General features: G+C 41.9%; 1 protein-coding gene across 5 annotated transcripts in view; it reads left to right on the top strand.

Annotated features, from left to right (window-relative positions):
* LOC122868594 (glutamate receptor ionotropic, NMDA 2B-like) overlaps positions 1-27,972 on the top strand; it is a 132,766-nt gene that overhangs the window by 27,143 nt on the left and 77,651 nt on the right. For all 5 annotated transcript variants that reach the window (XM_044180689.1, XM_044180690.1, XM_044180691.1 and 2 more), the window contains one exon: positions 4,624-5,256. In XM_044180689.1, coding sequence (XP_044036624.1) covers positions 4,624-5,256 — 633 coding nt within the window. The remainder of the gene's footprint in view (positions 1-4,623; positions 5,257-27,972) is intronic.

Here is a 27,972-nt window from a genome sequence, read left to right on the forward strand (position 1 = left end):
TAGACCAGCATTTCGTTCATATTCTCACGTATTGTAGCTTTGGCAGTGATTCCAACATCCAGTTGATTTCTCCGCTCGTCAGTATGCGACGCAGTGACCCGCACTGTGGCCTGGTCACATCCCCAGGGCAGAAGGGGCTCGCCTTCTCAAAATGCTACCACGGACTGAAAAATGTTTTTAATATTGTCATGTGCTGTCCACCTAGGATCAATTTCAAATCAAAGACATCTCGTTGCTAAAGATTAGCGCTAAGGTTACATTTTTCTGCTGGCTTTCATTCGAACAAAAAACATAAATGTCAGTTCTGAAAATGCATTAGGGAGAGCGAGCCACTGCTAGCGCTGTTCACAGCCTTTCAAACCAAATTCATCAACTCTGTGTGTGTGTGTGTGTGTGTGTGTGTGTGTGTGTGTGTGTGTGTGTGCGCGCACACACTCTCACACACACACACACCCACACACATTTCTGTCCACAAGTGCACAAACCATTCTTGGCAGTAATGCTTCCTGTCCTGTGTGGATTTATTACTGTGAGAGCAGAATATGTTGTGATTGGAACGGACTGCTGTTCAGTCACATATATTAAACACAAAACTTTTTGTTCACCTGTAAGGTCAGGCAAGATATTTTGATTGACTGGAAAGCCAATTTTTCCTGATTGTGTTTGTGTGTGTGCACCTAGTGTTTGTTTGACCACACCATGACCTGCCCTCTAATAGTAGGTCTGCATTTGATACATGCAGAGATTTGCTGTGGACTCCCTCCTAGTTATAACTGTGATTTATAGCTGAAAAAAAAAAAAAAAACGGAGAGAGGGGAGCCAATTACTGAGCTGTAATATCTGCGTCATGCCTCATATCCCCTGCTCTGTCAACTTTCCACTACAGCAATATGAACCACGTTAGCCTTGACATTCATTAATGACTATTACCCTGTTTATTGTCCATTTGGGCCCACTTAGTACCAGGTTTTGTTTGGTTGTGGTGGGTAACTACCTGAAACACTGTGTTCTTACCTAATTGGCCTACGCTCTTACCTGTAGTGCTATTTATCCATCTAGATTGTTTTGGTGTGAGTTGGTGAGTTTGGAAGATATGAGTTTTGGAACTATTGGTAGAAAGAAAATGGTTCCTACATGGAACTGCTCACAACAAATCTGTGGATTATCTGGAGTAACCGGGTCATGATTTCTGGAAAGAGACATTGCTGTTAAGTTTTTCAAATGTAGTTTTTTGGTGCTTTGAGCTCCACAAGTGCTATATAGCTCCATTATATTCAAAAAATGCACACATCTCTACAGCCGATATCTCCAAAACTCAGCAACTCACACCAGAACAATCTAGATGGATAAATAGCACTATAGGTAAGAGCAGGGATGTCAAACTCTGGCCCGCGGGCCAAATCAAAAATACATATTTTTCCTCTTATGGTAAGAGGAAAAATATGTATTTTTGATTTTGGGGTGAACTGTCCCTTTAAGAGTATCTTTCACTCGGCCAGTCTTGACAGATTGCATTGCCGCTATGTGATGAGTACTGTATACGGTTTGAAAATTAGCCAACATTCAGTCATCAAAATCTTTTGAGATGTGTTAGTAGAAATTTATGTGTGTTTACCACAATGTCCAAAGCACATCCTGGTTGGCACAAACATGGGGAAACACTGTGCTTAGCATGAAAAACTGGGAACAAAAACCACACAGTCCTGATGAAGCAGATCAACTGAGTATTCGAATGTTAAACTTTTTATAAATAATACCTAAGGATGCCTTTTCCGAACTTTATCTTAAATTGTTGCTTATTTAGTCATAAATTAAAGAGAAATTAGAAACATTTGAATCCAACTTTTCAGGGGCTTTAAAATGTCTTGTTTTGTCTGACCAGCAGTCCAAAACCTAAAGACTCCTTAAAATACTTGGTAGAAATAGACCGTTTTCCTGCAAATGAAACACGTTCACAATTTGTTTTCCTTCCACTTTTTAATTAAATGTATACACACACTATGAAATAAATAAAACACACTTTTCCATTATTAAATATGTTTGTGCATGTGCATTCAGAAAATGTTCCCCCACAAAAATAAAAGGTTTTAGGAAAAGCAGAAAAGTGTGTGTGTGTGTGGGTTTGGACCTTGGGGGTCTTGGGCTGGTAGAGGCTATCTGCGGTCCACTCGTGTGTAACTGATATGGCTGCTGTGTGCGCTGGTGTGGCTAATAGAGCAAATGGTGGATGAGACGCGAGGGCTGGCTGGCGGGGAAATGGGGTCATTTAGTGTCATAACCTAGCTCGTGTAATTTACAGTTTAACACACGCCTTTTGTGTTTCTTTATGAGACATGCTTTGACTCACTGTAGGACTTTTTAATGACCTCATCTTTTTGAATGATCATTGGAGTTACACAGTACGTTGGCTAATATAATCTGTACCCTGTGTGTGTGTGTGTGTGTGTGTGTGTGTGTGTGCGTGTTGCTGCAGGCTACTGTGTGTAACAGGGAGAGATAGGGAGAGGGAGATGGCAGGTTTGGTGTAAGTACGTATGCATGAAAAAGAGTGAGTTGTCTGTGTGTGTGTGTGTGTGTGTGTGTGTTCACGTGTAAAATGTAGCAGAGCTCTGTGTGCTAATCTGTTTGGTGTGTAAAAAGGATTCACAGCAGAGTGAGTGGTACGTCGGACTACATCACTGCATTTACATGATCAATGCTTATTGCAAAATGTGTGTGTATCTCCATGTCCATCAACTGTTTCTCTATGTGTGCGCATGTAGGCCTATTTTAATTGTTGCCATGGAAACAGAGTGCTGCCAGAGAAGTCCAGATTCAAAGAGGGCATATCTCTCTCTCTCTCTCTCTGTCTCACTCTGTGACTCTCTCTCCTCCTCTCTGTCTTTCTTCCTGTTTTTCCTCTTCTCTTCCATCCTTCTTTCTTGCCTTTCTCTGTCTTCAGCCGCTTTCTTTCATCTTTCTTGCGTCTCACCAAGGTCCTCCTTGGTTTAAACTCTCTCTCTCTCATTTCCTCCACCCCCTCCTCCCTTCTCTGTCTCCTCGTGCCTCTTATCATCCCTCCCTCATTCCTTCCCTCCCACCTCTCCATCCGTCCTGGAGAGTAGTGTGCAAATGACTATTAACACAGGGACCTGTAATTAGAGCTGACGAACCTCCAGCAATTAGTTTTCCCTAAAGAAGTTGTTCTGTCATCTCTGCATACATCCCTTTATCCCTCTCTCAATCTCCTTGTTGCATTTTCTTCCTCTCTGTCATTTCCTGTCTTACGAGCTGTCAGCTTTACAGGGTGGTTATTGTTTTGGTGTTTTTGTTCTTCTTTGTACCTTCCATCTGCCTTGTTATAGGCAGTCATGTATGAGATATACACACAATACACCACTCAGAACAAGTTTATGAGCAACTACACCCCCACTGTCCTGGGTATCTCTGCCCACAAAACCGATGTGATCTGAACATCTTTTCCCACTGACTGTACACCTACACAGACTATATGCTGAGAAACTCAAGAGGACACATGCCCTCCCACACACACAGATGTAAACATACAGAGCACACACACATCTTTCTCAGAAAGCTTCGTTTTCATGTCTGCTCTTATCTCCAGCTGTGTTGCTGCTGTCCCACCTTGCTGCCATCAGCTCTATTATCCTCTCCTCCTCTTGTCTTCTCTGGATCTTGCTCATTCCCCCTCTCCCCCTTTCACATGGCCCTTCCTCCCCTCTGCATCCCCATTAATGAAAAGCTCTATAAATAAGCACAGAGAAGAGGGAGTCAGAGAGAGATATGGTCAAGTAGAACGTGGGAGGGAGGTGGAAGGATGGGCAGCAAACGGCTGTGAGTGTTAAACTAGGCCAATAGGGGTTGAGGGAGGAGGGTGGGTATCATATCAAAGTCTTGCGAGTTGCTCCGAGCGCCTCTGCCGTCAATCACTTAATCAATTTCGGCGTCAGTCAGTTTGTCTGCGTCTCGGGTTGGTGTGTCACTCATCTCGCTCCAGACAGTTTGTCAGTCAGTCGGAGTTGGCGTGGAGCCGTGTTTTCGTCCATCTGCCCTTTCTCTTGTTTGCATTCCCTGTACGACTTGCTTCGTTCTTCCCTCCTTCCTTCCCTCTGTTGCTCCCTCCCTCGCTCCTCTCCAGTCCTCCCGTGTAAAGAAGCCAGCGTCTCATCTGGACGGAGAGTTTATATCCTCCATAATATATACCATAATGCTGCTTCAGAACATTCCTCATGAATTATTGATCCATGTGAGATTATACGTAAACTATACTCCATCCTACCATGTATTTGTGTGTGTGTGTGTTTATGCACTATTTATGTGTGTCAAGTGTGAGCTCTCCTCTCATCTCTCTTTGAGTCTTTAAAGCATCGTTTTCCACAAGGTTTCCCTTTCCTCCTTCATTCTCTCCCGTCAATGCCCCATTTCTGTGGACTGACATTGATATACACTGATTCATATGATGCATGTAGCCTCTCAGCAATTCACTTTATTCAATCAATGTTGCATGGTGTATTTTCTCTCTTTTTTATCTTGCTTTATCAAATCACTGACTACCCCTCCTTTTTTTCTCTCTCTATCTCCATCTCTTTCTGTTCCTCTCCTCCTCTTTCTCTATCTCTCCAGGTATTACTCTCCCACTCCTCCACCATGCCTGTCTGCGGCTGCCGCAGCCCCTCCCCACCTCGTGGCCAAGCCGGGGCCTCCTCTTCCGCCCCCTCGGTAGCACAGGAGAGGCTAGTCCGACCCCTACATCCACCCCCGCCTCCATCGCTCCACCGCCGCACCAGCGCCTCTCTCTGCCTCTCCCTCCTTCTCCTGTTGCTCTGCCTTCTCCACCTGCCCCCGGCCTGCCACTCACGGAGAGAGAAGGGCGGGGGAGGCGGTGGCGGCCACTACATCCCCATCCCCCAGCCCCCTCCCCACCACATGGCCCTGCCCAACATCCTGCGTGGCCTCAGCATCGCCGTTGTTCTAGTGGGCAACTCCAGTGAGGTGGCGCTGGCCGGGGCTCGGGAGAAGGACGACTTCCTCCACATGGCGCCCAACGTGGAGGTGCTGACCATGAATGAGACGGACCCTAAAAGCATCATTAAGAGCATCTGTGACCTAATGACAGAGCACTGGCTGCAGGGCGTGGTGTTTGGGGATGACACCGACCAGGAGGCCATTGCCCAAATCCTTGACTTCATTTCAGCCCAGACCCATATCCCCATCCTCGGAGTCCGCGGGGGCTCCTCCATGATCATGGCTGCCAAGGTAGGACACTCAAAGTCTTTCTTCAGTAAAATTGCACTCATTTTCAAACAGTACAGTTCATGTAAAAACAAAAAGTTGTCCCCATTTACAGTATTTGTACGAGGAAGTATATGTGGGTGGTTTGAGTGTTAAAATATAAAGAAGGGCTCACCTTGGAAACAGTGAATGGAAAGTGTTGGTCAGCACTGATAAATGTAGTGTCAACAACTTACAAAATTGTGCCAAACCACATTTAGTACAACTCCACTTAAATTGTTTAGTCTTGTTATTGGAAGTTCAGCAAAGACAACAGACCTATTTGTTAAATTGCTGCTGTAGCGTAAGATGCAATGGTGTTTGGTTCTTGCAAGGCCAGTCTATGAACTTCTTCTCTGCTGGATTTGTTTTCAATTGGCTGCACTTTGCTGTCAATCATGGCTATATTTCTGTCACTCCTGTGAAATCTGGTCACGGATAGATTATGTCACCATACAGCGTTTAGTTTCCATCAACAAAAGATAGATTTAAAGATTAGCTACTACTAACTACTATAGAAGTTTTGCTGTGTCTTTTTCTAAATGGTATCAGTGTTTTGGCATGTCTGCCATATACTTACTGCACTCTCTACTGCATTGTCCTCTTAATATCAAATTTGCCCAGAACACTGACACCATTTTGACTGGTTTGGCTGCATCAGAGGATTTTTCGTCTCATTCCCATACCGCCATACTGCATCAGTATTAACTCTGGGTGCAGACAGACAGGCAGGCCGGGTAAGCTGGGGTGTCTGACTTGAAAGACAAACTGCCAACAGTGCTGATGCCAGTGACAGGATCAGCTGGAGATTGCACCAGAACAGAGAGCTAGATCTCTGCCTATTTACTAGGCCTTGCCTAATGGGATAAAGCAATCTGCTACTGCTTTATCTGTGTCCGTCTGGGATCTGGCTTGGACCCCTTTCCACAAAATCAGCTCATTCATTTGGTACTTTGTGCATAAATCCAGCTGTATTAAATAATAACCATTTAAGGAAAAATGAAATTTAATGTGGCTTCCATGCGGTGAAAGTGAAACCTTTATTAAAACACTGACAACATTTCCTTCTGCTGTCGAGAACTTGCTTGACGCTGTTTGATTCGGGGCCTCATAGAGTCTCAGTCTTATCTCAGTCATCCTTGTCTCCATGCCATCATCCTCCAGTTTGTCTGCTGACCCCCTGGTGTCAACAGGTCGTTGTACCAGCAGAGACATGAGTCGCAGTGACATGACAAGGCCAGCGGCCACCACTGAAGCTCTTCTCTCTGTTCCTTTTCATTAGAGCACTAAGGAGAGAAATGGCAGGGAACCGTCCACTCCCATTTAAAACAGCGCCCTTCCAAGCACACATGTAAAAACTGCTATACAGCACACACATTTCTCACAGCCAAATGCTCATACATGCACATACCGTCTCCATTTTCTTAAATATCTAAATATCTGCCCCTGAACTGTGGCCACGTGTGTCTTTAACCCCCAACCCCACTAACCGTATGTCCTAAAAACATATAAATCTTCAAGAGCATTCCAACTGCCCTCCTGGTGCATAGATGGCTACATTACATATGAAAATGTATGTCTGTGTCATGGAAAGATGTGGGGATGTGGGAAGAGGAGGGAAACGGGAAGCAGTGGGAGGATAGTTAAGGAATGTATGGGCCTGTGTGTGTGTTTTGTGTGTGTGTGTGTGTGTGTGTGTGTGCAGGGACAGTATCATTCATTAAGCACACATGCCCTAAGTGCACCAGGCAGCAGGAAAGAGCAGTGTTTTGTGGCAGAGGTTTAAATGGATTTCCCCAACCACAAGCCAGAGTCTGCCTCTCCTGAGAGCTTCCTCCTGGCTGCACCAGGGCCCAGGAGAGCGAGGACGGGGCTGCACTAAGGCTCAGTCTCCAAACGGATTTGTGTCTGCCTAATGGGGTGAGACAATGGAGTGGCGAAAATACGAGAGGGATCAGAGGGAGAGCGAGAGAGAGACATGGGGAAAGTGGAGAAATTGAGATAGTGAGGTTGAGATTGGGTGGAAGAAATTCTACTTTGAGTGAAAGCAGATAGGGGCGGAGAGGCGGGAATTGTTTGAGGTTTTTTTTTTTGCCAGATCAGGTGGGGTTCAGACGGGGCTGCTTGTAGAGGTGATGGACAGATGAGGGTAGAGGACAAGGGCTGAGTCAACAGCAGAAGAGGAGACAGAGTTTGACACTGTTCAGATGGGGGGAGGAAAGGGGGGAGGGAGGGAAAAATGCCTCTGAAAGTGAGTGCGAGAGGCGGAGAGAGAAAAAGAGAGATGAGGAGGGAAAGAGAGTAAGGAGAGAAAATCTTTCTTCCGTATGGACAGCAGAGATGGAGAGAAAGTGATAGAGAGTAATTGTGGAAGATAGAATGAAAGGTCGAGTTACTGAGCTTAAGAAAAATTGGGCTGTGTTATGTGTTTTTTTTATACTGACAAAGACTGGGAAATAGGGATTGCAATATGAGGTGTTTATCTTACGACCTCGCTCCGTCACACACACAAATACACACACAAATGCGTGCATCGTCAAAACTGAAGGCCAAACGCTGCTATTGCAGTTGGCAAGACAACCCCTCCTTTTTCATTACACATCCAAGGAAGGATGATAACAGGGAACGACACAGAAGGCGGAGAATACAGCATTTAGATTTTTAGTGCGGGCTGAATAGGAAAAGAATTTGGAGGAACGGTACAAGATAATTCCATAAATTGTCCCCTCTGGAGTGGACTACTGCAGTGCTGTGTAAAGAGTCGGGTTGAATCAGAGTCAGAATAACATTTTTCTACTCACATATGCATCTACAAGGAGTGTTACTTGGTATTTATGGTGATGAAACACAAAGCTAAGCACAGCGTTATGTGCCAGCATCATACCCAAGGCTTAGAGTATTGCAACACAAATGTCTCTCAATCAACCTTATGACTCCGTAAGTCTTCTGACATCTGTAACAAGAACAAAACTGGATTTTTTAGAAGAATTCCTCTTGGGGATGGAGCAAAACTGCAGCAGTAGCTCTGCAATAAAAAGTGGGACTACAGCTGCCACACTGGTTGCATCTGTTCATACAGCTTGCCAGTGGGAAGCGGCTATGCACTCTCTGCAGTTACTGCCAGTGCAGAGAAAAAGTGAACGTGTATGAGCTTGAAAGTAAGAGAGTTAAATAGATGAAGGGATGGAAAGAGGAAGCCAGGCGGCTCCAGTATTAACAAGGAATGAAGAAGAAGGCGGAGGAGGAGGCAAAGGAGAGAGACGGATGGAGGCAAAGGGCACTCACATCTATATCAATGAATAAGATCAGTGAGGGAGGGTTGGGCGGTAAGTAAGAGGATGAGTGCACTGAGTGCATGGCCACACGACTGAGAGAGAGGAGAGAGACGGAGAGAGGGAAAGGCAGAGTGACATAGAGTGTGTGTTTTGCAGGGAGTGTTCATTTTGGCAGCTATTTTAGATTTAGTCTCAGTCATTAGACGAAATTGCTTATAAGTCTTAGTCACATTTTAGTCATTTTTATCCTTCATAGTTTTAGTCTAGTTTTAGTCGACGAAAACTAAAAACGTTTTAGTCCAGGTTTAGTTGACAAAAAGTGTTTTCTCACTTTAATTTAAACTTATTCATTACCATTAAAATCACACTAGTGCTGCAACAGTTAGTCGATTAATATGCCTACCTGGCCTAAAGCATTTCACTTGTCTGACCAAAAAGTTTCCTTGTCCCGGACAAGTTATAACGTCAATTGTCAAGCCCTGCATGTCTCACTCACAAGATTTGAAGCTAGCAAACTGATGTTAGTTAACGCATTGACCCAGCCAACGTTGGCCTGGAAGCAAGGCTCATTAATTCATTTATTACCGCAAACTGAAAATGTTTTTTATGAGAAAAACTGGCCTCCAGCCATGCTAGCAAATTTGCCACAAGTTGACATAGCCGACTGCCCGCATTGACTTAACGTTAGCAAATGTATATGCTTAGTTAACATTAGGACTTACAGTTAGTGACTTCAAGTGTCTCTTCAGGTTGGTTGTATTCTTCCCACCTAATTTGTAGCCACAGAACATCTCTCTATCTCCTGTTATTACAGTGCATTGCATTTGCCTTTCTACTGAATTCTAAATAAAGTGTGTCCATAGATCTATTCTTTTATTCCGATGGTGTTGATCTCGCTGTCGGTTTGGGACAGCATCCGCACACGTCATTCAATGACTGGCATGCATTGTTTATATTTTGACAGACAGACTTGACGCACAATTGGGGGAAAATATCATGCATTTTGTGAATGTCCGATAGCCCACCACTAACATTTTAGTCCTGTCAACGAAAACAAAACATACATTTCATCATAGTTTTTATTATCAAAAATCTATTTTTAGCTCGTCAATGTCTCGTCTTCTTCATGGTAAAAAGGTTGTTGATGAACATTTTTCGTCATATATTTCGTTAAAGAAATATACACTGAGCAGCAGGTGTATCACCATCTATCCAGTGTAGCCAATGTTATATGAAAAAGAGAAACTTTGCTCGGAAAATTGCAGCCTAAATGGAGGAAGAATGAAGGAGGAGAGAAAGATTGATAGAGCACAGCTGCACCCACATCTGTGAAAGACAGAACAAGATAAAGGAGGAGGAGGAGATGGAGAAGAGGGAGGGAAAGCATCCAACAGTTTAAGGGTGTGTGTGTCCTTGTGCATCTGTGTGTGTGTATTGTTACCTGTAGCCAACATGGCTGTAGTTTCCAGTCTTTCGTCTGTAGTGGTTTCCACCCTGTTTATTGTCCCTCTACAGTGTCTGTTGGACTGCAGTAATCAGTATGATCTAAAGCTTTGGCTAATGCTCATATTATCAAGACATGGTGAGCCATTTTCCTCAGCTTGTCTAGAAGGTATGGCTTTGCAGTGGTACAAATAGCTGTAGTTGTCACTGATCACCTCAGGGCCACTACATAATACGAACAGCGAGCTAATCTGTAAGTGGATGCTGCTGGTGCTGTAGATTAGGAGAGAGATAGCATCCCGCTTGTGCATAGGATTTAAATGTAAGATCGTCAGCAGTTAATGAAAAAAGGAACAGCAGCCAACCCTGATGACCTGAGGGAAACTATAATATAATATGAATACTATTTGCACACATGCAAACATATGCAGGCAGACACATAAAAACAGCACAGGCATGCTCACGCCCACACACATGTGTTTTCATAAATATATGGTAAATATGTGGTTATGTGTTACAAGGGCAATTAATGCATTAATATTAAATAGATAATGGAACTAGATCCACAATGAACTGCCGCTGCAACATCATCATCACATACACACACAAAAGTTGCACTCACACAAACAAATGTGTTCCCTGCCATCTTTTGTGTAACTGGCAGCCTTCTCCAGGAACAAAACAGCAGGATGTGATCAATTAACTTTTGCCCACATAATTCAGGCTTTTCATCGTTTCAAATGCGGTCGTTTGCCTGTGGGTGTCCAAGCCTTTTGTAAGAAGGGAGAGAGCAATTTTGTGTCTGAGCACAACCGTCCCTGTGTGTGTGTGTGTGTGTGTGTGTGTGTGGGTGTACATGTGTGCTAATTCTTCAGAGGAAACAGGCTCGATGATAGTGTGGAATTGGTGTTGAACTGTGTCCAGGGATAATTGTTGTGGAGGATGCGCGTGTGTGTATGCTTGTGTGAAGTGAGCAGGTTGAACCATTTAATCACAGCACAGGGGTGAATTCAGAGGAGCAATTAACGTCCATACCTCATTTTTCAAAGAAACATGTTCCCCTTGTCCTCTGTGTTTATGTTTACCCTACGTTTACAGGGGAATAGTCCTTTTTAATTTTTGGTCAGAATGAAATCCACTTGTTTTGGCGTCATTTCCTGTTTTAGGTACACTGACCACATCCTCTTGGGGTTTTAGTCCAGTGGGTTGAACATAAATTTATATTCCCAATTAATGTCCTACAATAGCACCTATTGTGGTAGTAATCACTGAGGTCCTGTACTCTATTAATGTAGTGTGCTGTTCGGCTTGGCAGCACTGCATCCTTGCTAAAACATAGACGCAATTATGAGCATTTGTAAACGATAAGAGAATTAAAAGCGAGTGTTCCTGTGCCTGACGTCTCTCTGAGTGGTCCTTTGTTTATATTTCTCTTCCCTTTTTCCTGTCTGTCTCTCTCTGCTTCTGTCTCTTTCACATCTCTCTCCCTTAATTATTTAGTTCATTCATGGATTTTGTTGTGTCCAGTAAAGCACAGTAAACCCCTTGTAACAGCTTTTTGATCTATCCTTTCATCCTGGATATGTTCTTGCTTCTTTTTTGCTGCTCCCTTTGTCCAGTTTTATTCCCGGGTGTGTCTCTAACACTTTCTCATATGGCTATTTTCTATTGCAAAAGCTTATCTGAATATATTCAGAGATTAGATCTTGTTTCTTTTACCACCACACAAAGGCGCGTACCACATAATCGCAATGTCCACGGTTCGAATCCCGGCCGGGGACCTTTGTTGCATGTCGTACCCCTTTCTCTCCCCATATTTCCTTTCTCTCTCTGCAGGCTGTCAAATAAAGGCAAAATTACCCAAAAAAAGTATTTTAAAAAAAAAAGAGTTTGTTGAACACATTTTGAAAAAGCTAAAAATCAAATATATAATATAAAACAAATTGATAAATTAAAAATTAAAATTGTGTGAAATGCTAAACACTTTATTCTCCACAAACACTATTATAAGGGCTGGCATGTCTATGTTTTTCTAACTTGCTGTTTCTCATTATTTTTACGCAGCCGTAGTTCATCTTTACTGTGGTGATGACACATCTTGATTGGCAGGACTCCACTTAAACTTGTAATCCTTATGATTTCAGTCCTGGTTGATTCAGCAACACCCCTGGTTAGTGGTGGTAACAGTAAGTGTGGCTTAAAGTCCCAAAATTCTGGGGGCAGCAAATACTCCTTAAGCAGGAGCAGCTGCTGTATCTTTACAGTTTACAGTGCAGCCAAACAAATTCAGCAGTAACGTAATACAGATCTGATAAGTTGTAAAGAGAGTGAACAGAAAAGAGTCTGTTAACAATTAGATCAAATTTTGCTGGAGTATATGCATGCATAGTTTCCTGTGAATCCCTTGTGCATGTAATGTCAAATTTCATCCAGTGCGGGAATGGTGCTAACAGTTAAAACTACTATACTGAGAGGTAATTACAGAATGTAAATACATTGAAAAATGCCAACCATAAAAATAGTAGTATAAAAGGGGTGCTTCATTTAATGACAATCTTAAGAATTTACAAAAACTTTAAAGGGCCAAATTTAGGTTCAGAGAGATATATTCATCTATAGCAAATTATTTTATCATGTTTATATCTTAAGTACTGGATCTTATTTGCTTTCATTATATGTTTTTATTGTAAAGCACTTTGTAACTTTGTTTTGAAAGTTGTATTATTATTATTATTATTATTATTATTATTATAATAGAAAGATATTCTGAAACTGTGAACTGGGTTTCCTGGTGCACCACAGCTTGGTAATGCCTGATTTCTTATTATGGAAATGTCCCACTACCAGTCTCGTCTTACCTTCTCATTGTCCTGGTTTAGAAAATGTGACAACCCACTGTGTGTGTTCCCCTTTTCTGGAGAAAGAAAGATCGAGAGGGAGAGAGAGAGGGGGAGAGGGAGAGGAAGAGCTAGTGAAAATATCGAGAGTCCTAAATTTATGTGTCCTATTTTCCAACCCTGTTGGTCTCAATTTACTCCAGCCATTTAGAATGTGGCCATTTTTAAACTCACCCCATAACTTTTTTCTATACCTCACCCTCCTTGAACTGCCTCACTTTCCATCTCAAATTCTGTTTCTCTCCTCTGCTCTATTGCTTTGCATTGTAGACAGATTGCTCCCATACACTAGATTAACGCTGGCAGTTACAATGGTTATGTGTACTGGTGAAATAATTTGAAATGAGATAAGATAGCTGTGATTTAAAGACATCTGCTTTTACAAGAGATTGATATCACAAAAACAAAACAAAAATGGTGTATTTTCTGCCCTAGCTCTATTTTGTTCATCCTTCCATCCTGGCTTTTCCCTCTGTCCACCTGCTGCCTTTTTTACTCTTGCATTCCCATGTTTACAGTGTTCTCTTTTATTTGCCCTGTCTTCCCTTACTTCTTTTTCTCTCTTTATGAATGTGCTAATTATGCTAACAGGAGGCAGACAGACATATTTACACCAGATGTCCAGGTGTGAATCCTCCCTGCTCCGGCACCCACTTCCATCCCTCTCTGTGTTTCTCCCCATGCTCAGATCTCAATAGAAGCCAGTAGAATAGAACAGAATTAGTCTGGAGTGCACACTAAACAACAACAACAGTTCATCCGTCTCTCCACACCTTGACCATGTATCCTCACTTTTTTTTTTTAACCTCCTCTTTGGTGCAGGCGTCGTCTCACTCCCTCCCCTCCCTCTCTTTTCCTCCTGCTTGGCCTCTTTTCCTTCATTCTCACTCTGCGGGACCAGCCACACCTTCCCTTCCACCCCAGCCCTCCACTCACGTCTCCTGGCTCCCTCTGGACATGCCCTTATGCCCCCACAACCTTCTCCTCTTAATACATCGCAACCAGCACCAGCCTCATCTTCCCTCCCTCTTCCTTTACCCCTCTTTCCTCTAGACACAAATAGTCTAGCCCTCCCTTTTCCCCACTTCTCTTTACATCATTACCACCACCACCACCACCAGAACCAAGACCTACAAGCAACTCCTCCCCCTTTTTCTCCCTTTTTCTGAGATCCATCATCCCCTCTTATGCCCTCGTGGACCTTACAACAGTGCTTTGCCAGGACCCTTATTAGCCTTATCTCCGCCTGCCCCTGCCCTGATTCAGAGGTGGAGAGGGAATGGACCTCTATCTATTCATAGGCTGAGATGAGTCAGTGCTTTTCTATAAAGCATACATTATATACAGAGAGGAAAGGAGAGGAGATATGGATGGAAAAAGTACAAATTTAGGACTCTGGTTAATTACTGCCCCACAGCCTTTACCATTAAACGATCAAAGGCATGCTGCCCCACCCTGCCTAACCCAGACACCCACCTCTTTTAACCTTTAACACAGCTATTTCCCCTCCAACTGTTTACGTCTGTCCAGTTATAAACCTCCGTCCCTCTTGTTCCTGGTGACGGGTGGTGAGATAGTCCTGTAAACAAACAGTCACAGATTCAGCCCTTACAACACCCAGTGTGTTCCTGTGAGAATATAATTGAGTGAGACTTCACTCCATCTTCACTGTAAGTCACTCTAGGTCAGAGTGTCATTCAAAGGTGATACATAAATCAGTGCCGCATTCATTTTGTTTCATTAGTATAATCACTGTAAACAAATGAGACCATCGCTGAAAAGCTTGGCAGCCTCCACGTTCGATTTTATAGTTTGTGTTGCTGGGTCAGATTTGACTGAATTTTATGGCACAAACCAAAAGGAGGCTGCAACTGCAAATCTTTTACAGTGTAAGACCAACGAAAGAACACGTTCCTCCACATGTTTCTGAGGAGAAAACTGAGATAGAGATCGTGTTTCATGATTATGCCTCTTATTTGTTTAAGGTAATTATTCCATCTTATCACAATAATTCAATCATGATATATTGATTTTAAAATGCCATTGCACATTACATGTAGCACTTTTAAATGCCAACAATATAAATATTTCATTAGAAGGCTCCACTCCTTTCCCTAAAGTGCATTGTAACACAATTTTTATCGGTATAATTTAGACCATGTATAACTTTACCATGATACCATGAGCATAGTCATGAATAACTGTGCATCCGTTTCAGGCCTCCTCTCATCATAAGGTTCATGACAATATGACAACTAGAACACAGTGAATATGACACTGAGGGGAAATACCTGTATACTCACTGAGACTTGAAGTCTGTTTGTTCAGTGTCACTTGGCCCAGAGCTTGCAAATCAAGAAGTTGAGTTTGACAAAGGAGGATTGCTCTGTGTGAGTCACACGCTTGTCCGGTCATATCAGTGCACAAATCCTCCACAACGTCAGCAAGTCTATCCTCAAGGTGATTTGGAAGTGAGCAAAGGAAAAAAGCATTTTGTTAGAGAATACAGTGCAATGTAAACAACATACACTACTTCAGTTACAAACCTCTGTTACTGCGTGATCTGGTCAATATCACAAATAAACTAAATAAACTTTTAGCAAATAAATGCAAGTCCACATATAAAAAAAAAATCAAATTAATTAACTGTTTTGCATTGGTCATGAATTAGACAAAATACACGTGTAACCAAAACATCAATAACTCATTTCTGTTTTTAATTATAGTTTGCTTGGATTCATTAATTTATACAACAGCACTGTAAAATGATAACAATATGATTATATCATCAAGATTTGATTCAACTGAAAGTTGATGCATTTAATATTATTAATATAGTATTATTTTATATTATAGTATTATCGCCCATTTACCTGTGCAAACACACACATTTGTATGTATTTCCCCCTTCACCCTTCTCCAATACTACATTTAGTAAACATTTTCCCTTTTCCTCTCTTTTTTTACTTCAGTTCCATCGGTTTATTTCTCCCTCAGACCACTTTTCTAATTTCATCCTTTTTTCCCTTTTTGCTGTCTCCCTGTTTGCCCTTGCTTTGTCCATGCTCTGCCTCACCCGTGGCCTCCTGTGTCGAGCAACTGTTACAAGCCCTGTATCGATGGCAGAAGAGGGCAAAGGAAGGGAAGACTGAGAGAGAAAAGAAAATTAGGATAATAGAGGGGAGGGAAAGAAAGACAGCGAGAGGGATCGAAGGAGAAGAAGTGAAGAAGAGAGAGAAGGAGGCAGGGATGTGGAAGAAGAAAGGTATGAGTGAAGACCACAATGTGCTCGCTCAATTACTCACCAATGCTGTGCCAAGCTGGCCCTCGTCAGAGCCACATGCTGTGATACACACACAGCTGCAACACACACACACACACACACACACACACACACACACACACACACACACACACACACACACACACACACACACACACACACAGTAGCCTATACATCAGACCAATATGTTCAGATGTGTTCCTGCTGACCTACAGTATAAAGATTACTCTCTGTGCTCATTATGGACACACACACAGACCCACACACTCGCTTACATAAACTCCACTTCCTGTTCCTACGTGTTCACAGACATTGAAAGACATGTATAGAAAAATAGATCTTAAACGCGAGGGCATCGACAAAACACAAACACGTTTCACACGCAATCCTACGTATTCCAGGTGATAATCCGATCTATTTAGGTGTCAGAGGCTGTTTCCCTCTGAGCTGACCCTTGTTAGCACACAAGGTTTTCACCCTGAGACCAGATGCCAGGTAGAAAAACAGGCCAGCGGTCCACCATCAACACCCTTGGCACCCTGCGTGTGCACTGCCACACACAGGTGGGTTGTCATATGAAACGGAAAAATACAGCTGTGCAGTAAATGTCATCGTTACAGTAAATACATGGATGCTGTTGCTCAGATGTAAATATGCACGTTTTCCACTATACACTTCTTAATGAAGACACAGGAGCAAACTCACTTTCCTTGTGGTCTTTGTTATTTGTTTTAGAATTATTGCATTATTTTGAAATAGCATAAGATGTCTGTACTTTTTAGTTACAATTAAAAGTGCCCTTTTTGTCTCAAACTTTGTCTGTTTTTATCTCATTGCAGTTCATATATTAGATCATTTGAAACAGATCCTGAGAGTATTATATTTGCTTTCTTTTGAAAACCTTGAGCCTTGTGTTTGTACATTCATCGCCACAAATACATTCCTGGGGTTGAATATAAAAAAAAAAACCCAAAACAAGAAACACAGAAAAGATCTTTTCGCTCAACCCCATTCTGTCTCGTTGCATCTCTCCCTCTCTATTTTTTATCTCAACTGCTCTGGCGCTCTCCTCTCCCTCTCTCTTTCTCACGTCATGTGAGTTGAGGCGAGGCAAGCTCCTGTGATGAATGTAAATGCTGCCCCTCCCCTCCCTTGTTCTCCGAAATTACAGCAAACACTACCTCCTCTTTAGTCTTCACTCCCTCTGTCTGTCTGCATTTACCCACAACCCTGCAGTTTGTCCTTGCACATCGACTGGTGGGCACTCTGCCCAGCATCCATACAGTACACAGACGTATGAATCAGACATGACACATAGACAATGCTGTGAGACGAAAAATACACCTCCAGCATGTATGTTGCTTACTCTGTGTGGATACTTTTAGTACAGTATGCAGGCCTAGACTGCCAACACAGCCTGAATACACTTGGCTCATTATCCTCATCCTTGCATCCTCATCACCATCAGGCAGGATTTTATATTTATGTGTTTGAATATATACTATACTATCAGTAGTTACTTTTTGTGGATTCCACATATAGGCAGGACAGAAATTACATATGTGATTTACTGCGCTACAGCACTTCTGGGGACGGATTTCTCTGAAATGTTAAAATGTTGTTGGCCCAGATCAGGCTCAAAGATGTGGCAATAAAAGGGTACTTTAGTGAAAAGTATTTATACTTTTACTTATACTATGTGGACAGGTCACTGAAGTCATACTGAAGATGAAACAATTAAATGTGACAAACTAGTCCCATGGACGAGTTATTTTTGAATATGGAAGTAGAGCTGCCACCAATCTTCTCTGATTCCCTCCACTAACAGAACACCTTAGTGCTATAGTTTTTGTCACCCTAAACTATTTCAACTGCAAAACCAGCAGAGAGTATGGAGCTTGATACACGCTGACATATACATGCATGAATTGACAACTTCCAGCAATCTATTCAGTGTTGTAAAAAACACTGAAAAATGAAGCACGTGATGCTCTCTGCAGTGAGCAGCACACAACACAGCTTTTAGGAGTTTGACAACATTGTTTGTCTGGTTATCTTATTTTTTTTATAGCTACTTAATGTACTGGGCCCAGCATCCCCATGTTTATCACTGAAGAGTCACATAATAAACCAATGTGACCTAAAGAAAATTGCAAATGATCTTCTTTGTAAAGAATTTCTGTTTTAAACCATAGCCAATTCTTTGATTTCATCTGTGGTCAAATGATTTAAATTCCACTGTGAAAGTCTGTGAAGTAAGGTTTAAACCAGGAACTCATTAGGCATGAATAAGGATTTGAATTAAATCTCAGAAAACAAGACTGAGGCGACAGCCATGCTAGCAGCTCTGTGAGGCTGTACTTAACCACACTGGCCCTTTGAGCTACTGTAAATGCTAATGTCAGCATGCTAACATGCTCATAATGACAATACAGAATTTCATGGCAATCCATCGATTATTTGTTGAGATATTTCAGTCTGGACCAAAGTGGTGGATCGACAAACCGACCGACCTTGCCTTACCTAAAGCCATGCTGTTAGCATGGCTAAAAAAAGTTCATGAAAGTTCAATTCATTTCAGTTTAACACAGTATAAGTTGTCAGAATCTCAAAACACTGGAATATCCTCATTAAACAGCTACACATTTTTGTGAGCTCATTATTATAATGCCACTGGACATTTTATTATTTGTCATCCTGCCATCTTTGTCACCTTTACCATGTTCAGTATCATCAGTCATCATCATCATCATCACTATTATTATCAATAAAACAACCCCCACTGGGCATTTAGTTATTTGGATTAGTTCCTGTATTTGTTCTCTGTCACATCAGTCCTGTGTCAGGCACTTGTTTGGTAGACTGGAGCTTTGGCTGGCCTGTTCTCCGCCAAAGACTGATTTGCATTAGCAAAGTCAAACAGGCTTAATAGACTTTTATTGGCATGAGGCGGCTGGGCGCTGAGGGGGGCTTTTAAACAATGCAATATGCTAATAAACAGAACGCTGTGTACTAGGACAACGACTAGCACAACAACAACAACAAAAAAGCAATCCCATACACATGCAAGCACCCAATCTATAAGCCTGCATCAATAAATACATTTGCCTTTTTAAAAGCATTTTTTTACATATTAAACATAATTCTTCTGGTGTTTTTGAAACAAGTAACATAAAAGAATCATGTAACTCAGGCCATTAAGCATGTCTAAAATGTATGGCATTGTAATATTTGGTGATGTGCATCTTAGCATACTGTCAACTTTGCCACAGAGACACAGCTGATACTCTCGCAGCAGAGTCGTTGTATAGTTCCTCCAACTTATGCCAAAGTTATTTTGTTAGATAAGAAAGTGGACATACTAGACCAGATCTGTGTTGTATTCTCACCTTGTTCTGGATGAGGGCCAGTTGATAGTAGCACCTACCTACAGCGTGCTCTGCATCATATTCGATCAAGTAGATTCTGCAACACACTGTTGCTGAACGTTTATCAACGTAAGTGATGCCAGCAACAGTGATAAGTGTCCAAAAAAAGAGAACCAAATATGTATCCGCTAAGATTAGATCTTGCTCTGTTCAACATGATTTATGTGAACACACAAAACAAAATGCTGAATATATACTGTGTAAGGTGGACCAAATAAAAGAAACATCCAGCAAGATTAGCAAGATACACAAAAAGTAAATGAGGGAAAGGTCACATTTTGCCCTCAGAATAGTTTCATTTGTCCTTGGATTGCTGCAGTCCAACTCCTGAATTGTGTGCAGTGAATTTTTAAGAAGAAAAGATTGTAGTTCTTTGAGGAATGAAGAAGGTGCAAATCTGTGTTACTTAAGAGACCATAGAAAGTGTCTGATTTCATCCTCTGTTCACGTCATGTGAGAGGGCCATTATCTTCTTGAGGTATGGCAGCATCTTGAAAGAATGCGTGTTTTCACCTTGGGGTACTGTGCAACAGCCATATAGCCATATACCTTGGCTATTATGTGACCATGTAGAGCAATCATTGGACCAAATGACTCCCTCAAGATGTCTGTCTGTATATTATAGATCCACCACAAAGTTCCACAGCTGGCAGTAAACCCTGAGCCTTGTTTTCAGGAATCAAGGTACAAATGCAAGGCCCAGTATCATGCTGTACTGTAGGAATTACATCTATATTGAAAGTTTCTGCATCTTATGATTTACGTTCAGTGCCAATGCAGGAAGTATTGTGCCCTGTATTTAGCAAGGCAGAAATGAAAGGTGTGGAGTTAAGGGTGGTGGATGGGTACCTCAAGCGTGTCTGACTTTCATTCAGGGGACTGGAGTTGCACAGAGCTGCAATAAACGTTACATGTTTATTAACTGTAAGTTTTTTAGCTGTCTAACCCTAACTGTACCTTAACCAAAAGAAAGCGAGAATTTTAAAACTTCCTCTGCTGATAAGGCAGTTGTGGAGCCATTTCTGTCAGTATAATCCCCACCCCTAGTACAATAAGCTAAGCTAATAAGCGAATAGGGGGACGTTTAAAATATCAAAACTGTGATTTTTATAAATCTGATCTGATCACAAACACCCTAGTATATTTAAGTAACTTAAATGTATACAAAAATATTTTGTCTAAATATGGATGGAAGCTTTGCAAAATCCAGTGTGTCTGCCAAATGTTGGAAGCCGAGCTAACAGCCAAAGGCGTACAGTGGTCTGTTACTGTCCATCAATTAAACTCCATTTGAGTAAATGTCTTGTGGACTCAGTTTGTTAATTTGTCAAACTTTGCACTTTGCAAGTCGTCAAGTCATCAACGTTATTAGTTCAATCATGCTGCTTTGAAACTTGTATCATAAAATGTCAGATGTGTTTTTAAGCTTGTACAGCTAATTAGAATGCACATTTTACTGATTGCCCTTCAAGTTCTGTTTGTGATTTAGTGACTTCAAAGGTCTTTTTTTGATGTGGTGTTTCTGTTATGTTCACCCCCTGCATATTGGGATTTACTTTAAATTCTAATGAATATTGCTACCTCAATAGCATTTGAAAATCATAATCATTAAATGAGTATCTACTTAACTTTCATGTTTTAGCAGAGAGTTAAATAGAGAAGAGAAAGTTGTGGCAGTATTTGATCCAAGGTCAGTAGGGGGATACACAGAGCTTCAGGGGTGGCCGACTTAACCACTCAGCTATCTCTGGGCACAAGCATCACTTTTCTCTGTGTTACACCCTGCAGGAGTTTCTGTTATCAAGAAGACCATTCACCCGTATCTGTTTTAGCACTGCACTATTTTCAAAATAATTTCTCCCACATGTCTTCTTGCTGACATATATGGAAGCATCAACAGCGTAAACAGAATTGTTCGTGCTGATGATGGATAAAGTCATGAAACATGCAGAGGGACACCTTAAACCCCCACCTCACCCTTTAACACATACATCAATGCATGCTCCTTTCCCAAACAGCAGCAGCTCTCCATGTATAAACCTTCCTTTGTATACACAGTGCATTTTGTACACAGGGTTGCACCATGGCTGTCAACAGCTTTGCAGCTCTGCAGTTATGCGAATAACTGTCTGTTTCTGTGTGGAGAGGAACACCATCTCCCGTGCCCCAGAGCTATGCCGAGGGTTGGGAATGTACTGCTTCCTATACTGGTATCAACATCATAATTCTCAGTATCGGAGGCCTTATAACATTAAACCCTCTGCAGATGACTTTATAGTATCAGCCCGCAAGTGAGTCACTGTGTGTTCTGGCCATAGAGTTCAAGCACATTCTCACAAGTAATTCAGGCTGTAGCGAGTGCAACTTCAACCACTTTTCCATCACAAGGTTGGAGGGCGTATGATTAAATGCAAATGTAATAGCATAGCAAGATTTACAGTGTGAGGATTTCATTTCAAAAAGCTTTAGTAACCTATAGTAACCCCTGATATGTTTTGTTTTCACATCATTACTTTAAAAGACAGTTTTTTTTGTGTCTCATTTTGGAATGAAACCGTTTTAAACATTTGTTTGTTTGATCTCTTTTGGCAATAAGGAACAAAACAAATCACGTTTTATTTTGAGATGAAATTTTTCGGTTATGAACAAGCTCTGTTTGGCTATGATGCCCTGCAGTGGAAACTAGGTTATTGTCTCTGATGCCCTGGAGCAAAGCAGAGAGTGAGCAACATGCCTGCTGCTTATAGTAATATCAACATGCTGTCTAGTATCAGGGCTTAGAGAGAGTAATTGCGCACACTGCACATTTTAGTAGCTCATAGTACAGCATTAAACCGATGAGATAATAATATGATTTTCTTACTTGTATTTGTTATAAATTAACAATTAGTAATATGAACTCCATTTTTATGAACTCCATTTTTACAAATGCCCTCCTCTCTGCCCCTTTGTTCTGCCAGACCTATCAGGATGCTGTTGAGCATCACTGAGTGGTGATGCAAAGGGTCAGCAGCATGCCTTCTGTATAACAAACTATCGACATGTCTTTTGGAATACTAAAGAAAAACGTTTTCTGCCCGACTCTTATTCATTCACTCAGCCTTTCACTATTAAACATGAATATTGTAGGAAGGGATGAGTTACTTCTGCAGTCTTGGTTTTGCTGCCTTGACCTTCACGCTCCTTACTGTTGTCTGCTTTATACGCTGGCGATTTACAAATTTAACCTCGTCCTCTTACGCATGTTTTTGTGTGTTCCTTTTTAATAAGAGAACCAGCTGAATCCTCAAATGCAAATGTCTGCATAGGGTCAGCAATACAAAATGCGTATCAAAGTATTAACATCCTTTCAGCACGTTGTTTCCAACAAGTCCATGGTGCAGAGGGCATCAGCAGAATATGGGCGTAGCTCCTCAGAGACTCTCTGCCCCGCGGCGTGACGGGGCCTCGCTGCTCGGCTCAAAGTGTGAAATGGTTTGACGCTCGTATTATATAGGAACCACGGCAGGAGTAATCGCAGGTGTGAGACAGATTAGTATATGTCTGTATCAGTTTGAGTTCCTGTGTGGGCAGTGGGGAAGTGGCAGCAGGATGCGTGTTGAGTTGTGAGTTGAATGGGGGGGGGGAGCATTGTGTGTGTGGGTGGGTGTGTTTGTTTGTGTAGTAGGACGTATAAATGCATGTAAGTGACTGTTTTTGTGTGTATTAGTGTGCTCTGCGCGCGCGCGCGTGTGTGTGTGTTTGTGCTCCGTACCAGCGGTGAGTGGCATTCTCTTTTTGTTCCCCACTAATGGCATCCTTAGCAGGGCTGTTACGATGGAAACCAAGTTGCCACGGAAACGCAGCCTGTCTCTGTGAATTAGAAGTATTTCACTCCCTCTGTTAACTTCTCTCAACCTCTCTCTCACTTTCTGTCACCCTCTCTCTCTCTTTCTCTCTCCCTCTCTCTTTCTCTCTCTCCCTCTCTGTCCCCTGTCCCTTTCCCCATTTCTCCCCATTCTTCACTCTTTTCTGTCTCTTCATCTCTGTTTCTCTTCTCCACCTGTCTCCCCCTAAACCTGACAGGGCAGCAGCTGACGCCTGAGGAGAGATGTACATGTGTACATGAAAGAGCGAGGGACAGACTGGAAGAGTGGAATTTTTTTGTGTGGTTAAAAACTCTCTTTGAGCGTGAAGGAAAGGTGGGTGGAGGGACAAATAGAGGGATGTGATGGAAGGGTTTGGGGATGGAAAAGGAGAATTTAAGTGGGGCAAATGTTCATGTTAAAGAACATGTAGCATTAAGGCAAAGAGATACACTAAATGGCCAAAAGTATCTGGACACCTGAACATGGACATGTCATTCCAAAAACATGGGCTTTAATAAGTAAAGGATAATACCTGACAAATATGGCATCAGGTGTGTCTTAGCCCCTGTGTCATCCATTACAATCATGGAACATGCAAACTTGGAGGGTATTATCCCGCTTATACCATGGTCACTTGCCAACAAAATGCCGTATGTAATTAAATAAAAAATATAATTTGTTCATATATGTATATAGTAACTAATTTTCATCTTGCTATTGTGTTTTAAGTATCATAAAATATGGTTCCTGCAACTCAGAATTCCTGCCGTTTGCGTTGCTAGGCAACAGCATGCTAAACAGGAAGAGGTTTGCAAATGCTAAGCCAGGAGTTTTAAAATCCTGACAAGTTTTGAAATTGGGAGAGAAAGTGAAATTTTACTGATTGCTTTAAAATCTTGAACCTACTTAACCTATAAGTTGATTTGGAATTCCAAATTCACACAAATCTAAAATTTGAAATAAAATGTATTTGTGTGAGTCTCAATGATTGTTGTTGGTGTTTACACAAATAAGTCTAGCTCCAACATTTTTAGCTAAGTATCACTGTTAGCTGTCTTTAGCTACAGTGAACACTGGTGCATTGATTTAGAACTGCAGTGCAAGCTAACTCCGGCGTCACAGGTGTATAATTATACTGTGCGGTTACTAAAAGTTAATCCACATCTCCCAGCCAATCAGAATTGGTCATTTCATTTTCAGTGGCCATGGTAAAAGCTGCTATACCAGCTTCCACTCTTCTCCATGCTTTCCACAAAAGTTTGGACCCTCGCTGCAGGAATTTGCTCCCATTAAGGCACAAGCGTATTAGTGAGGTCGGCCAATGATGTGGGGCGATAAAGCCTTGCTTGCAGTCTGTGTTCCAGTTCATCCCAAAGGTGTTGGATGGGCTTGAGGGCTCTGTGCAGGACAGTCAAATTCTTCCACACCAAACTGTGAAAACAATTTCTTTATAAACCTGGCTCCGTGCAGGAATACATTGTCATGGTGAAACAGGAAAGGGCCTTCCCATACTGTTGCCACAAGGTTGGAAGCACACAACTGTTTAAAATATGCAGCATGCTGCAGCATTAAAGGTGACCTGTGAAGGTTTCTTGTAAACAACCAAAAATTATGTTTACATTCAGTGTTTCTCACCAAAATGGATTAAGTGTATCCTCGAGGTCTAACAAACGTGTTGAGTGCTTTTCCTTTGTCATAAGACATTTGCAAAGCCTATTTTTAAAATATTCAAATTCCTGCACTGTTTAAATCCATGTTTATTAGCTTGCTAGCTCTTCTTCTTCCTTTCCTTTGTTGGTGCATTGTTATGTTTTTTGCATGTTATCACCGGCAACTGTCGATCAGTGGAATAATGTGAAAGTGGCAGCAGGAATGTGTATTGTGTCACCTGCATGTGCATGCATGATACAAACAAAACTGGAACCCACCCATAAAAACATTGCTCCATAGCAAAATTAGTGGTGAACTCCACAGGGTGCCTTGAAGGTTTAACTTAGTTGGAACAAAGGGGCCAAGCCCAAACCATGACAAACCTGGCCATAGAGTGTATAATGCCAGGCTCACTCAACAGAAGACAGACATTTAGAGAGCAGGGATAAAATATTAAAATGCAAAAGGGTTGATTAGGACAGAGTCTCGAGATAGAGAGAAATAAAGGAGGCAGAGAGTTTGAGTCCTGTTCCACATATGGAGGAAATATAAAATAGGGTGAGAAAACAGAGAGACAGAGAACTAGGGGAGAAACTGAGAGTGAAAGAGAGAGAGATTGATTATCTTCTCCTAAGTGCTTTCGGCATTATTGGAACTGTACTGTCCTCCCAAACCAGGCAATTTGAATTAACATTGCAGGGAGAATGATTTAGAGGGGGAAAAAATGGAGACGCGGGACAAGGGAGAGATAGCGGGAAAGAGTAAGAGAAGGAAATAGAAGGAGGGCTGGAGGGCGAGGGGGTGACGGGGCGGGTTGGCAGGGAGACGGAGAGGGAGAGTGAGGGTGTGGAGGGAGGACAGAGAGATAGATAGAATAACTGGGTTCAAAAGTAGGACAGAGAGAGAGATGGCAAGAGACAAAGGGAAAAAGCGTAAGAGACAGAGAGCATTCAGGGTTGAGAAGATTCGCAAGACGAGCCAAATTGAAAAAATCAACACACTAAACTCTACTTTATAAATTCCAGCTGGGTGCTGTGCATAATAATCCATTTGGAGGATAATAACTTTAGAAATTCCACTTTAAATATTCATTCTAAATGCTGAATCGTCAGAACAAAAATCCATTTGGGGAATAATAATAATCCAATCAGGAACAGGAGGAAAAGATAACACAGGGGAGTGAGAGACAGAGGCCTTACTTGAAAGAGAATGGACAGATGGGTTTGGATAAAGTTCAGATAAAAAGGGGAACGGTGTCAGGTGTATCACCAGCAGAGACGGAGGGAAAGGACAGTTAAGGACACACAAGTAAAGACGGTTGAGCGTGGGAAAAGAGGAAGAGTGTGTGTGTGGGTGTGCTGGGCATAACAACACACAAAGAAGATAGAGGTTGATAGAAACTGAGGGATGGGAGTGACGCATGTGCAGGAAAAGTGCAGATGGAAGGAAGGGAGACGGATGTGAAGCGACAAAGCTGGAGGAACAAAATGTGTGATGAGAGAGAAAAAAAACAAGGTTTGGAGCATTTGTCTGTTGTCTCTCCTGCCTTCACTCCCTCGTCCCTCTGGCATCTGACTTCCTCTTTACTCTTTACCCATTCTTGCCTCCCCCCTTGTCCCTACTTCCCTCTACCTCTTATACCTGCCTCCTGATTGAAGAGGAGTGACCCCTGCCTTATTGACTGCACAGGCCAGACAAATAAAGCAAACATTAAGTCACGCTTCATGCTGCATGCGGAGCGCATTCCTCTGAGGAGGACGGGGCGGCGGCCTGTTGGAAATGAAATGCCAATGATGGAGCACCTGCCTCTTAAGTCTAATGAGACTCCCGGTCAGGTGATAATTTAATATCGCTGAGAAGAAAGAGGCAGAGGTGGAGCCACGGACGCTTTGCATCAGGCCAGGGATTTTTCAGGTCATTTCGGATTATAGTTTTTCTGTGTGCACAAGAATTGATTTCTATATAATCCCTGTTTTCCTTACTGCACCTTTTACATTTTTTTCATGTCCCTCTATCATGGCAGGTATCCCAACATACTGGCATTGAAGACCAGTGGTGGAAGAAGTAATCAGATCCTTTTATTTAAGTAAAAGTACCAATACAACAATGTAAAAATACTCTGTTACAAATAAAAGTCCTGTGTGTGTGTGTGTGTGTGTGTGTGTATATATATATATATATATATATATATATATATATATATATATATATATATATATATATATATATATATATATATATATATATAAACTGTTTTATATAGAGTTAGGTAGTTTAGTCTTGTGGTTCCCAACCTAGGGGTCGGGCCCCTCCAAAGGGTCACAAGATCAGTCCGAGGAGTCTGAGCTGATTAATGGGAAGTTTGACTTTTCTCTAATCTTTTCTTTTTTTGTGAGACATTGGATTAGATATTTAAATGAAACCATAAGAGAAGTTTAGAGGGGAAATGCCACTTTGGTGGAACTGCTAACTCAGAGACATCTGAAACGTGACGAGCGGTACTGTGTATGTCCATCATGTCCCAGCTGGTCAGTTTGAGCTTTGTAAATGCCGTAAATAGATTAGCAGTTTTTTGGCCTGTGCACCTGCAGTTTGGACACAGATGTTTTGGCCTTTTTGAAGCTCTGTGAGCTGTCTCATGTTGCTTTGAAAACTCATATATCAAAGTGCACATTGCCAGACCTCTTTTATAGCTGACAAATGCTGCTAATTGGCATTGAATGTAATATGACCTAACTTTGTAGCGGCTTTTGTAAACTGTGTTTATTTTAGTGTGTTTTGCTTTTTTCTATGTACCCCTCTATATGTCTGTCTTTATTTTTAGAGATTTTTTTTTGCCATTTTGAAATTCATAATTCAAGAAAAATTGTGGTAGTT

This window comes from Siniperca chuatsi, linkage group LG21, assembly GCF_020085105.1.
Source record: "Siniperca chuatsi isolate FFG_IHB_CAS linkage group LG21, ASM2008510v1, whole genome shotgun sequence".
NCBI lineage: Eukaryota > Metazoa > Chordata > Actinopteri > Centrarchiformes > Sinipercidae > Siniperca > Siniperca chuatsi.